This window comes from Eleutherodactylus coqui, chromosome 6 (assembly GCF_035609145.1).
Source record: "Eleutherodactylus coqui strain aEleCoq1 chromosome 6, aEleCoq1.hap1, whole genome shotgun sequence".
Classification (NCBI taxonomy): domain Eukaryota; kingdom Metazoa; phylum Chordata; class Amphibia; order Anura; family Eleutherodactylidae; genus Eleutherodactylus; species Eleutherodactylus coqui.
In genome coordinates, this window is record NC_089842.1 from 77244790 (window position 1) to 77258434 (window position 13645).

A 13645-nucleotide genomic window follows, 5' to 3' on the forward strand; every position below is an offset into this window, starting at 1 on the left:
TCGCCGCGAGTAATGCAATGCACAATCGCCCGTGGACAGGAGCCCTAAAGCTGGAGGAGCTAGGCCAAATATATCACTGGGGTATGCACTGTTTGGGTGCATTTCGAGCTCATTCACAAAAGGGAATTTGCACAGCTAAGTTAGCTGCGCAAAAAAAAATAATTACGACTATTAGAACCAATGGTTTCCTATGGAGACATTCAGACAAAGGAATTTTAGGTGCGCAAAAAAATAAATAAAATTGTACCTAAAAAAATTTGACATCAGTGACTGAAATTCCTTGCTACGCAAAAATATAGGTGTTGACCTATCGTTGGTGCACAAAACGCAGGAGTGTCCCTAGACTCCTATGGGAGCTCGAAAAAAAGGCAAGGGTAGAGAGTTTAGCTGCGTCCAACACTTGGAAAAGAAGACAGGTGCCTGTTTTGAAGATATTAGCAGGATTTCTACCGACCGAGGGAATTCAGAACAGTAGCGCATTTTTTCTGCAACACGCAGCTCCAGATTGTGTGAATGGGCGATTTTTTGCGCAGCTAGCCACTTTTTTTGCACGCAGAATTAGGTCCCTTGTGTGAACCAGCCCTCACACAGGTGATTTTCCTGCAGAATTTCTGGGCATTGCGAGACACACAGAAATCGCATGGGAAAATACACCATTGTTTTTAATGGGGTCATTTATATGTGCGATTTTTTTTCTCGCTGCCCTGTGAGAAGAAGCAATGCGAGAGAAAAATCGCATCATGTCCCATATTTGCGTGATGTTGCTCATTATTCGCTATGTGAGCTTTAAAAAAATAAATAAATTGCCTCATACTCGCATATACATGCGAGTTTTGAGTGAGTGGGATGTTATTTTTTTTTTTGTTCCCATAGGGAATAATGGTCGATTTTCACACAAAAAAAGTCATGCAAACCCCCCCACCAAAATATGCAGCATGCTCTACTTTTGTGCGCATTTGCACACTAGAGGTCTCTATAGAAGGCTATGGAGAAATGCAAGGAAATGCACAATACGCTGCTGAATTCCATGGGAAAAAGTGCACAACCGGACCTCATTAAATGATAAGCCATTTAAATCTGGGAATGGTTGTGCTCCATGCGCAAAAAAAATTCCTTGCGGGCGCAAAATGTGCAGTAAAAAAAACTTGTTTATAGCACAAGTACCTAGCACTGAGGCATACGCAATTGTGCCTATGTGAATCCGCCTGGCTTATTCAGACAACCGTATATCGGCCGGGTATTCACGCCCGGCCGATATAGGGCGTCCCTCTTTGCAGGGGGAGGAGGTTGGAGAAGCTGGGAGCAGTGCTCTGAGCTCCCGCCTCCTCAGCACTATTTGTGAGGGGGCGGGGCAGAGCGAAGTTTTGGAACTTAGCTCCGCCCTCACCCGCCTCCTCCTATTGCAAATAGTGGAGAGGGGTGGAAAGGGGACGGGAGCTCATTGCACTGCAATGTTGCAAATTACTAATCATCTTAGTGTAAAATTATAATAAATGTGGCAAATACAAAATGCAACAAAAATCTGGAGCAATACAAGTCAGAAATAAGACACAGCTATGTTAATAATGCCCTGTAGTGCAGACAGCTGAGGCTTCTTACCATGACCACTCTCAAAGAATTCTGTAAGGTGCATGGCGCTGCATGGGGACCACGGCATGGACTTGTTCAGCTGCAGGAAGAGGGGAGCCATTAAGTGGTGCTTATCCAGCTCACCAAACATCTTTCTGCAGTTGCTCGAATTGTCATGTGGGATGCTGAGCACATGAGCTGAAAGAAGGCAAAAGACACATGAAACTCCTGAAAATATGTCTGTCCATCCAACCATCATTCATACTTCAAAGTGAACAGTGCGATTTGTATATATTCAACCTACCAAGTTCATGGGCCAAGGTGTAGGCAGCCTGCAGTCCGTCATCTTCAATCACCGAGCAGCTCTTGCTTGGCTCACAAATTGTTCCGATGTCAGCCACTCCCAATGTATCGCAGCTGTCATGCCCACAAAAATCCTGCCACATAAGAATGAAATGGTTATCGCCACCCACCGAGCTCCTCGCAGGAGACCTGGGATCATTATCATTAGTTACATAACATCCACTATGTATGCTGTGTCTATCCAGAAGATAACGTCAGGATGAATTCAGACAAGCATGATAGAGTAAATCCCTGCAGCAAGAACCCAATAAATCAATGTAATCCGGATAGCGGACAATTGCTGCAGGATGTTCTGAAGATGCATTCACACTTTTGTATTTGAACTACAGCAAAACACATAAATTTTTCAGAAACTGTGCACTTTTTTCATGTTTTTTTCTTCTTTTTGCTATGGTTCCAAAGCAAAGCAGAAGAACTCTCAAGTGTGAACACAGCCACAGCGGGGCTACATTGAGTACAGCGGCACCTGGACTCATTAGTTGAGTTACTATTACAAGTTGTGTTTGGCAGGGGAGAAACGCTGCCATGTAAAAGCATTCACAGGACGCCATTAACACTCCTGTAATAGCTCATTACTGGGCTGCACCTGCAATTCAGCCTAGCAATTATTACGAGGAAGTGAGCGGCGGCAGTCGCTACAGCTCATATAATAGTACCCTAAAGCCAGCACATGCATCTCTCCTCTTTTCATACCTGAATGATACAGAAGCGAGTCCTTCTCCACCTGCAACTTCAACTTTTATAACTAATTTACATCTAATCATTATCTCCATAAAATGTACAGCTCTTAAGTTACATCATATAGTATCTTAAACAGCAGTCACATCCAGAGCTGTATTCACAGTGCAGCTGATTGCTACAGAATCACTCCTAAGGTTGGGTTCCCACGGGACGGAAATCTCGAGGCTTGGCCGCACCGAACAGCCACGAGATTTCCATGGGAGAGCGGAGCTTCAAAACTCGTGGCATTTCGCAGCGGGTTTTGATGCAGTTCAGACGCCGGCATTCCGTTGCGGCTTTCTCTCCCCATGGAGAGGAGTGAGCCGGAATGGAAAAAAAAAAAGAATTAACATGCCGCGGCTGTCAATTCTGCGCTGCATCGCCGGTTCCGCCAGGCTTTGCCGCGACGGATTGGCCGCCCTGTGTGGACGAGATTTTTGCAGAATCTCGTCCACATGGCTGGCTAATCCTGGGATCAGAAGCCGCGGGTGGATTTGCGGCAAAGAAATTCTGCACAGAATTTCCGCAGCAAATCCGTCCTGTGTGAACCCAGCCTAACAGCTTATGTGAGATGTAGTATGTTTTTGGACCAGGTGCCTTGTGTAAAAAACTGCGTGCGTTTTTTGCCACATTTTACTACAAACATACCGGTAGTAAAAACAAACATGGATTTACCAATGCACTTTTTGGCGCTTTTTATATTGCAACCGAACTGCCCCTGTGTGAATGGAGCCTTACATGTTCCACTGGATACCAGGGCAGTATATGCTCTATAGAGATGGAAAATGGACAGGAATATATAAAGTTCTAAAGTTCTAGAGATTATTGGAGCACAATACATATTGTAACTCAAGAATAAAGCAACTGATCTAGAAGGCTATTACATGTGACTTGTATCCAATAACATGTAGATAGGTGCTGAAGATAAATAAGCAGGGGCGTAACTATAGAGGATGCAGGGGATGTGGTTGCACCCGGGCCCAGGAGCCTTAGGGGGCCCATAAGGCCTCTCTTCTCCATATAGGGAGCCCAGTACTATGAGTAAAACATTATAGTTGGGGGCCCTGTTATAGGTTCTACATTGGGGCCCAGGAGCTTAAAGTTACGCCTCTGTAAATAAGGGTAATTTTATACCAATTTAAGTAAAGCTTGTACCGGCGTTGGTGCTACAAATGTATTAAGAGGCGCATCTGGTGGCCTTTCCATGCAGCAGACTGAAATCTCTATCAGCTAGAAGTTGGCCTAGGTTTCAACTATAATTTATGCCGGTTTTCAGCATAAATTATAGTAAATTTGTACAGACCTGCTGAGCCCCACTCACTTTAAAAAAAAGTGGTGGAGGCCAGCATAAAGACTAGAAAGGTCTCCATTTTGGCACTTGCACCAAAATTGCAACTTTTTGATGCCCCGATTCTGACGCAAGAGGTTTAATACATAACTCCCACCCATGTCTCCTCTGCACACCACTCCTGCCCTTTTTCAAATTTGGTGAACAATGATAAAAGTTGCCCATTTTACTACTAAAATGTGGCATTTCTTTACTCGTATTAAATCAACTTACTCTACACCATAATTTGGTGTAATCTGCCTAATACATAGTGTGTGCCCTTGGTGAACATGACCCACAGCTGTAGAACCTAGGGAATACATGATCCAGTTCCTATGGGTCAGGACTTCTCATCTGGCTGTTAATGGGAGCAGGAAGCTGCACACATGTTGCATAGAGGAAATATTCAGTCTCTGAGACAGGAGGTTGTGGCCAGACTACAGCAGCAGCCAAGCCAGGAATAGCTGGGAGAGTTATTAATGGGCCGCGGTGCCGTACACCAGACATTAGGAAGTGTCATTTCAAGGGGTCGGTCACAAACCTGTCGGGTGAGAAGGATTGCTGTGTCATAGTGCTCCAAGTGACGGTCACTGGCCGGGTTGTAACTTTGCTGCCATTTGCAGAAGTTGCGCAGGATGAGGCCTCCATTGTCTGAGACCTCCGGACCTGAGCGCTCATCTTCAATGATCAACACCTTAACCACCACCAAGTTGACGGAGTTCTTCAGGCTTGGGTGCTTGTAGATCCGAGCCGCTACAGACATCAACGTCAGGAGGTGAAGCTGTAATGGGTATAAGCAATATGTAAAAATGCAGCAAGAAGATGCCCTGCTACGACTACAAACATCTAGTGTGTGATGGAGGAAGATGTAGCTTCATCTATAAACAATATATTAATTTTTACATTAAAGAGATTGTCCAACCTAATTTTTTGATATAGTTTTGGGCCCCCATGCCCAAAACCATATAAAAGCAATATACTCACCATGGAGATCGAGCCGTTTCAGCGCTCTGACAGGTGACATCCTATAAACCTGTCACGGGGCCTCCTATTGGTTGGAGTTGTTACCTGGGTAAACCACCATGTAACCACTGCAGCCGAAGTAAACAGAAGACCAGAGCTGGGACAAAGGCAGGGGAGTAGCATGGTGGGGGAGAGGTATTACTGTTATTTTTTTTATAACTCGTCCCCCCACTGCCACCAATATATATATTAATCTGAAAACCCCTTAAAGATTTATCTGCAAACATCTTCAGTAACTACATACATTGTTTGCTCTAATTATCTTGCATTCATCTGAAGTTACATCTGGTCTAATACTTGAGTCACATCCAGAGCTGCATTCACAATTCCACTGAGCTACGAACTCCTAGCAGTCCTTTCTGGTTCAGCATCTGCCTGCTAAGAATGCGATGCTCTGGAGCGCTCTAGGTCTAGGATACCACTGGATTAAATAAAAAAGCAAAACCACACTTTTTATTCTAAAGCAACAATAACTTTCATCCTCCAAATATGTCACATATTTTTCTGTGGTCACAATGGGATGTCGCACTCCCATAGAACCAACAGGAGTGGGGCAGTTTTATAACAATCATGTACAGTATACGTGTGGACAAGATTATCGAGGTTCAGATTCAGGCCAATATAGAACTATCATTTCAGGTAACTTTTTAGAATAAGCTGCCGTGCGTGTATATGAGAAGTACCACTATTTCTGAACGTTATATTTGTATTCTGCAGTTTTCACCAGCTTTAGGTCTCTGCAGGCTCGATCTCAACAGTAATTGTCAGTTTTCACTGAGCTGCTGGGAGGAGACTAGCTGCTATAATGTTTCCATACACTGCACACATGGAGAAGAGCAGATCCTGCTTCTCTGTCTCTCTAACATACACTCAGGAGCAGCATTAAATACATTATTACAGTAGTACTGAGCAGTGTAGCTGTGAATTCAGCACTGGGGTGAGATGAAAAAATTACTAGAGCAGCAGCATTTGTCTGTCTTTCTGCTCCTCTTTCTCTCTAACAACTCCCTCCTCCTCCCCTCCTCATTCTATAGACTTATATGGGTAACTGTAACCTGATCCCTCAGCAAAAGTCATAATTAGTCTTCATCTCTGCTTCACTAAAGATAGATTTTAACAAGTTCATTCACAGTGAGTGATCAATGCAGGAGGCAAGGAGGGAGGGGTGTGGTGTAACACAAAAGTTTCTTATCTTTGTTTGCACTGAGGATTTATGCAAAAAATACAAAAAGGTTACTCTTTAAAGCTACAAAATACTTCAATCATAACCGCATAAGGGGCTCACGAAACACAGCAATAACCTACAAACCCCATATATCACACACAACCCATATCACCAATAAAAAAATTGTGCATATATCGTAGAATTCAAGCATTATTGACTGAAAAAGCACATTACCTATAAAGACTTTAACCTGATTGGTTTTCCAGACCAATATATTGTATAAGATCCGTCACACACTATATAGGCCCCCGGAGAGCTCAGTTTGTCCTACAGAACATTGTGTGGTGGCGCAATTATAATAGTGGTTCCTAACAGGGTGTTGAATAGTTATACTGTTAAGTAACTTTTTTATGGTTTATAAGTATTTGTGCCCCCCAGATGTTGGTGCTGTGATGAACAGATGGTGCTGTCCCAGACTATGGGAGAGTCAGTTATCACTAGGCGTTGAGCAGATGTGATAGGCACCAGAGAAGCATGCACGTGCCCGCAGTGCCGCTTGGTGTATAGCAGGCCTATCCCAGTTAAAAAGGACACAACCCTGTTTCAGCGGAGTAACCCTGTCTCCAGCTACCACTCAGCACCATCCAGGGATCCAGCCCAACTCTGGAAGAAAGCACGCTTGTCAAGTTCAATAAGCAGTTCCGTTACTGCAAGGATGTGGTCACCTCCATCAAAGCAACAGTGGAAAGGAGTGGGGATAACCCTGGGACCGCCTATTCTCCCACCAGTTCCCGATATTGGCGAATCCCCGTCTTATGACCACTGAAGTACCTGCAACCCCCTCTATGCCTAGCTGCTAAGAGTTTGAGAAATGGCACACAAGGGAACAGATCCTAGGAGGATGACAGAAGAATAAAGGAATCTGCTTCCAGTTGTTGCATGAAAAATTAGTTTTTCATGCATGTTCCAAGTTCTTAAGCAGTTCAGCATCTACCAAAAAATCAGTGGGATATTGAAATGTACCGAAAGTAATATAAATAATAACCTGATGGAGGTAATAATGTGCAGCGGGACCTGATAGACATTTTCTGTAGCAATATAGTAAGTCCTGGAGCCCCCACACTCAATTTAGAGAGAACAGGTTGCATAGATCTTGGAGACTGCCCTGAGTCCTCTGTGCAACTGACTGCTGGCAGTCTGGTCTCGGTGCATTTATCCAGCAGTGATACAGTTAAGCACCAGGACAGAAGCCAGAATAGAGCCTTGACCCACCTTGCCACCCACTGGCCCCTATACCATTTCCCACAGAGCTGCAATAGGAAGAGGGAGGGAGGACTACTTGGAGATAAAGGAGCCTTCTGGGGCCGTAGGACCACTTTGTCTGGGAACTGCCTGACTCTGAAACTATAGCCGCACAGGTAGGGGGTGGGCTGCCATAAAGGAAGGCTAAGCACTTCACTGGAGGCTTTGTTATAGGATTAAAGGAAACTTTTGGAAGCCAATTTTCTGGAGTAATCTGCAATGACAAATCTTTTTTTCTTTAAATGACTACACGGCGCTTTAATACACCCAAGCAGGGACATCACACAGCCACCGGGCAAAACGAATCCACCAAGTACTTTGTACCCTCAGTGATTGCACTATAACTGATTACCAATCACCAGGTAATAGTGATCACATGACAGATAGTAGACAAATAATCCCATGATCCAAGCATATACAAGACCCATAAAGAACTTTCCGGTAACCACCACCCCCCATATATTCTCTAGACATGTACTTCTGTATCTGACATTTCATGCATCAGCGGTGAAAGTAGTAGGACAGGTAGTCACAGCTCCACTCCCAACCATTGCTGAATTTCACTATGACCTCAGGTGTATAATCAGCACCACCCAAATATTACCTTCATCCCATGTGATGTTACAACCTGGTGACCTCATTGTGTACACATGATGTAACCATAGTTGAGCGGAGATGCTTACATATCACTATAGAGGACAGATCAGCGTTGGTTACAAAGGGACCAACAGCAAATATATTTCATTCTTTCCAATTAGCAGTTACAGAGTATGATTGCAAAAAAACCATATGTCCATCAAATTCAATGAAGGGATGGGAGAGAATGTGGGTGAAAGATAGGGATAGGAGAAAACATAAGATCTCTGTTTCTCCATAGTAATCCAGAAGAAGGTAAACTAAAAACCCAAATAGAATGAACTAATCAACCCTAAAAAAGAAAACTTTCCCTCCTGATCCCAAGCAGCAATCAGAACAGATCAACAGTCAAGCAAGAATTCTATATGCCTTTTTGGAATCATCATAAGTTAAAATAGTTTTCCAATTAAAGATATTTATGCCCTACCCGCAGGACAAGAGTAAGAAGGTCCAATCACTCAGGGTTCAATCTCTGGGGCTCCAAGTTCTACACATCCAAAATGCACCATGTGAATGGCGTGATGGTGGGCATGCATGAGTACTGTTCAAATCAATTCTATAGGATGGAGGGAGGTCGATGCACTCGGCAATCTTTCTCTGTTACACAGAGGTGAATGGAGCAATGGTGATGCTTGCGCACCTCGGCTCCATTCACATTAGGCAGATCTTGAGATCTTGAGTTCGATCAGACGTATATATCCTCTGCATATATAGTGGAAAAACCCATTTAAGGCTGTGACCACTGTTGAGGTGACTGACTATTCCATAGAGTCACAGCTTTTAGGGTATGGCCGTACGGAGTGTAAACTGCAGAGAAATTGTGGGTGTAAAATCTCCAGTGTTTTCAGTAGTAGATAAGTGGATGAAATTGTAACAAATGTCATCCATATGCTGTGGAAAAATTCCATATGGAATCACAGCAGAATTCTCCAGTTGTGCGGTTATTAAAGGGGTTGTATAAAATTACAAGTTATCCAATGTCCAAAAGTAAAGGAATAACCTGCTGATTGGTGGTGGTCTCACTGTTGAGACCCTTACCGATCCCCCATTCTCCCCACAGCTGGCTTACAGCACCCCTGACAATGAGGAGGAGAATGAATAGAGCGACGTTCATGTAAGCGAGTATTTCAATGGGACTGTAGAATAGCTGAGTGGCAAGCACTTGGGTATATCCGTGAAATGAAATGAAAAGAGGGCTGACCGGAGATGGTCAGCCAGCACTCCATTCACTATGATGTCACTATGGGGGCAGAAGCAGTGATGACAAAAGGGGGACACGGATTTTCAGGATGGGTGGGGGGCTCAGCAATGAGACCCACAGTGATTAGTGAGTTATCCACTATTCTGTGCATAGGGGATAAGTTGTAATTCTGGTACAAGCCCTTTAAATTTGCAGCATGTAAATCTTTTTTCAGTGGGTTTTAACCATGGTAGTCACTACTTTCAATGAGAGGCAAATCCTGTAGCAAATCTGCATTTAACACATGGATTTAGCCTGGGATCCTTCCGGATTTTGCTGCAGAACTTCCACTGTGGAAATTCCGCCATGTGTGGTTGCACCTGTATGGTTAAAAAAAGAAGCCTTGTTGCCACTGGAGAATGACCCTTTTCTCTCCAGAGTGCCCTCTTGTCTTTAAGGCGGTTTACATGGAACAGCTTTCAAAATAACTTCACCTTAGGGACCTTTCGTATGGAATATGCCGCACAACACACCGCAAGCCACGGTAAATTGCGCACCAAAATCTGTAGGCTACCTGCGGATTTTGATGTGGAATTGAAAATGGCTTAAAACCTGCATGCAGTTCCTCCTCCATTCACTGAGCGATGATCATCGCTGGGACGGCTGTTGGGGGCTTTAGTGCCCGCCAGTCGTTCCATGTAAAAAGGGTTTAAGATCCTCCATGCCCCTTATCAATTTAGTTGCTCTTTTTTGTATTTGCCCCTACTCCAACTCATCCCTTCTAGAAACTGGTGCCTGGATCCGAGCTGCATATTCCAGATGAGGCCCCCACAAATACTTTGTACAGTGGTAATATTATGTCATTTGCTGTTGTGTAAAAGTTGTGCGGTTCTAAGGGAGTGAATCTATACTACTTTCCCCCTCATTCAGGGCTGTCATGAACTGAGCTGCGCCCTGTGTGAGAGGGAAGTGTTCTTTCCTTCCTAACTGTCAGATGAGATGCATCAGTGACCGCAGGGTATGAGCTCTGACCACATAATGTGAAGCAGCAGGAGCGCCATCCGTCCATAGGGAATTATGTCAGAGACCTTGCAATGTGTTACAGGTGTCTGGAGGAGAGCAGCAGACTCCCCTCTTCTCTCACTTTAACGGATCATATCTATTTGCTGTTCTGCTTCCATGTAAATAAAGTTCATTCATTACAGAATGAAAAGTTCTGCAACTTTCTAAAAGACTTTGTTTCAATTCATCAGCTTTTCCCAGATCTTTGTTTGCGGTCAGAGAATGGGAATCTTCATGGTTTACATTTAGAGGCTAAAAAAAAGCGTGCACAGACCTAATATTTCTTACAGCTGAGGGTTTGTTACAATTTTTTCCAGTCTAGACAATACCATAAAAATGAAGGGGATCCCCTGACTGAGCCAATTGCTTTATTCTTTCACAGTATTAACCTCTGCTGATTGGTGGTTTTTGGCTCTTAACACTGCACTTTAAGTCGTATGTAGAATGAGTGAGATGAGGATACAAAATGTGCAACATTTTCTACAAACTCAGGTATACATTTTAAAGGGCCAGGTCACACTTTCAAATGCATCCTGGGTAAATTTTAAAGGGCCAGTACACACTTTACAACCCATCCTGTGTTGTAAAATATGATATCCCTTTCATTTGGGATGAAATATTCCGTAATAGCGTTGCGGTGTATGCCGTCCCTGCATTCCACACTGCTAACTGTGGATTTTGAGGCAGGATTTCCAGCATAATTCTGCCATTTTCAATTCCGCACCAAAACCCACACGTCACTAGTACAGATTTTGGTGCTAAATATTCAGCAGGAAGGTGTATTCCGCAATGCTGTTGCAGAATATTCTGTCCTGTGTGAATGGACCCTTATTGGACCTCCTAGTCTTAGGGCCAACTCAGTTTACACAATGATTTCATTGTAGGATCGATACATACAAGATATATATTTTGCAGCATGATTGTATGTTGCTGCATCTCCTCAGGCAATGCTTATCTCCTAATCGTAAAGGCCCAGATATGACTGTTCTTTGTACGCTGCGCACTAATCCCCTGGGGTATGGAGGTGACCAGATTCTGCCCACTGAATCAATGCATCGACTCGTCTCATGTTTATACTAACCCTTTCATCTCTACTACTATGAACAGAAATCAGTTCACAGGGTTATATAAAGATATAGCAGAAACCACCTGTATTATAGTTGTGTTGAGATGCTTGAGTTCTTGTTTGATTGTTTTTTGCAAACAGCTGAAAGTTTGTAAATTTAGCAACTTTGCAATGGGAGTTGCATAACTTTGATTGCAACTTAATGTCAGTGGATTCAGTCTCCTGACAATGCTAACAAGAACATTCGCTACAAAAGTTGCAGGACTTGTGGAAGGGAAGCAGCACTTGTACCTTTACCTATTTCTTGCCCAATCTTTGGGCAGAAGCTCCAGGGCTCCTAAGGTATAAATCCACGTTTAACAATATGAATCTAAGTATAAATCCTTTGCTATATTTGGGGTGCATTCACATGGGCGATTGCGAGTCGGGACCGATATTCTTGGGCACCAATTGCATCACACAGGACACAGACATGTTGTCCATGTGCTGTGCAATGTGCAGGAGACTGCATGTTCTTGTCTTGTGTGAGACTTGCATGATAATAGAACATGCTGCGAACTTTCCATCTTGCAGCACTGCTGCCAGAGAAGAATCGCATATGTGAATAGACCCATTGAAAAGAATGTGTTCTTTTTTTGTGTATCTCGCAAAGCACAAAACTCGCGTGATTTTATCGCACCCTTAGACTTATCTTACGTTACATCTTATACTACAGATCTGGATGTGACTGGAGTATGACATGAAGCGACACAAGAGAAAAGAAGTGTAAAATCTAAAAGCTTTCTATGTAGATTTAAACTGAAATATTACTCAAAAGTGGAGTTCCCCTCGCTTAGAGCAGAGACTAAAGAGAATATATGTTCATACCTTTAAATCCTCCCCATAGAACCGGACCATGGAGGCATCAGCCACCAACAAAATTTCCACAAAACGTTCCTCAGACACGAATCTCCTGTGACGGCTGTGCTGATCCGTAGCATTGCTTCTCCGGCTGTTGGCAAATACCTGCGGGATGCTCTGCTGCCTGTCTGCATCTGCTCTGTCCTGTCCCTCTGCGGGACTGTCCTCTCTTCTTCTGTGCTGCTGTCTCTGCTTAGAGATGATGTCTTCCTCGTGGTCATCAGTTTTTCTGCCCATTGGAAGAGCTTTCATTACAAGATGCTGACCAAGCATCCCATTATCCATTTCTTCCTGCATGGGCAGAATAATGAACCTCTCCCTACCTTTTAGGAAAGCTCCCCTAATCCCTTTACATATACTGAAGGCAGCAAATGGCTCCTGTCTGAAGTAGAAGCAGTTCCTCAGGTTGGTTGTCTCTTCATCCTCAACACTGTCCCTGCCTAAATGTCTGATGTGAAGACCCGGGACAAGGAACTCATTATCTGGAGAAAGATGGAATGACATCTGCTCACCTAAGACTGACAACCTCAAGGTGACCTTCCCATTAGGTGCAGGAAGAAGCTCTGGGGTTGTCACTTCTCCATGGGGCAATGAATGGCTGTCAAGAAGGCAAAGGACCAAAATCAGTCCGGATCCCTGAAAAAACAAGGCAGCCATGGCGAGAAGGTCCTAGGTGATGTATCAGTCTGACAGGTGTGAATAATTCTGAGGGGACTGCAAGATGGTTAACTGAGAAAAGTGGCTGAAACTATGCGGATTGTGCAATAAATAAGTGAACATGTAAGCTGTGGCGTCTCAAGGAGTGACGTGCCAGTGTCTCCCTAAAACTTCTGCAGATGTTAATCATTTACAAATGATCATGCAGAATAGAAGACTGCAGCACTCGGATCAGAAGCTGAAGGAAATGTAAGAAAAGGTGACATGTGGCTCCAGTTGTAACAAATAGATGTCATCCAGAAAGAAACATCCCAAGCTGGACTGGAGAGATACGAGGGGGTCTCATCTGTGCTGCACCCCCAGACAGGAATGGTCTAATAGAAGTGAGATCGGAGGACAGCTCCTCGCCTGGGTCTGCTATTCCCAATCCTTCTATTCCCAGAAGTAGTGGAAGCTGCTTTGGAGAGATCCCGGTATATATACACAACTGAGCTCCCTCCACCCCCATGAGGTTTATTTTTGATCTTTAGCTCCTCTGTCCCTCCCTCCTCTGCTTCTTGCCATACAGGAGAAGGAGGGGAGACATGGAAGCAAAAAAGAGAGGATCACTAAGCGATTTAACTCTTTCCCTACTCTGTCATGTCCTGATAAACTGGGTGTATGCCTGGTGCGGGG

At 44.0% G+C, this 13645-nt stretch overlaps 1 protein-coding gene across 1 annotated transcript in view; it reads right to left on the reverse strand.

Annotated features, from left to right (window-relative positions):
• ADAMTS8 (ADAM metallopeptidase with thrombospondin type 1 motif 8) overlaps window positions 1–13428 on the reverse strand; it is a 29417-nt gene extending 15989 nt beyond the window's left edge. Inside the window, exons 1-4 of the mRNA XM_066607011.1 lie at window positions 12281–13428; window positions 4521–4760; window positions 1874–2006; window positions 1600–1767 (exon numbers count right to left, since the gene is read on the reverse strand). Coding sequence (XP_066463108.1) covers window positions 1600–1767; window positions 1874–2006; window positions 4521–4760; window positions 12281–12970 — 1231 coding nt within the window. The 5' untranslated portion in view covers window positions 12971–13428. The remainder of the gene's footprint in view (window positions 1–1599; window positions 1768–1873; window positions 2007–4520; window positions 4761–12280) is intronic.
• Between the last annotated feature and the right edge of the window lie 217 nt (window positions 13429–13645).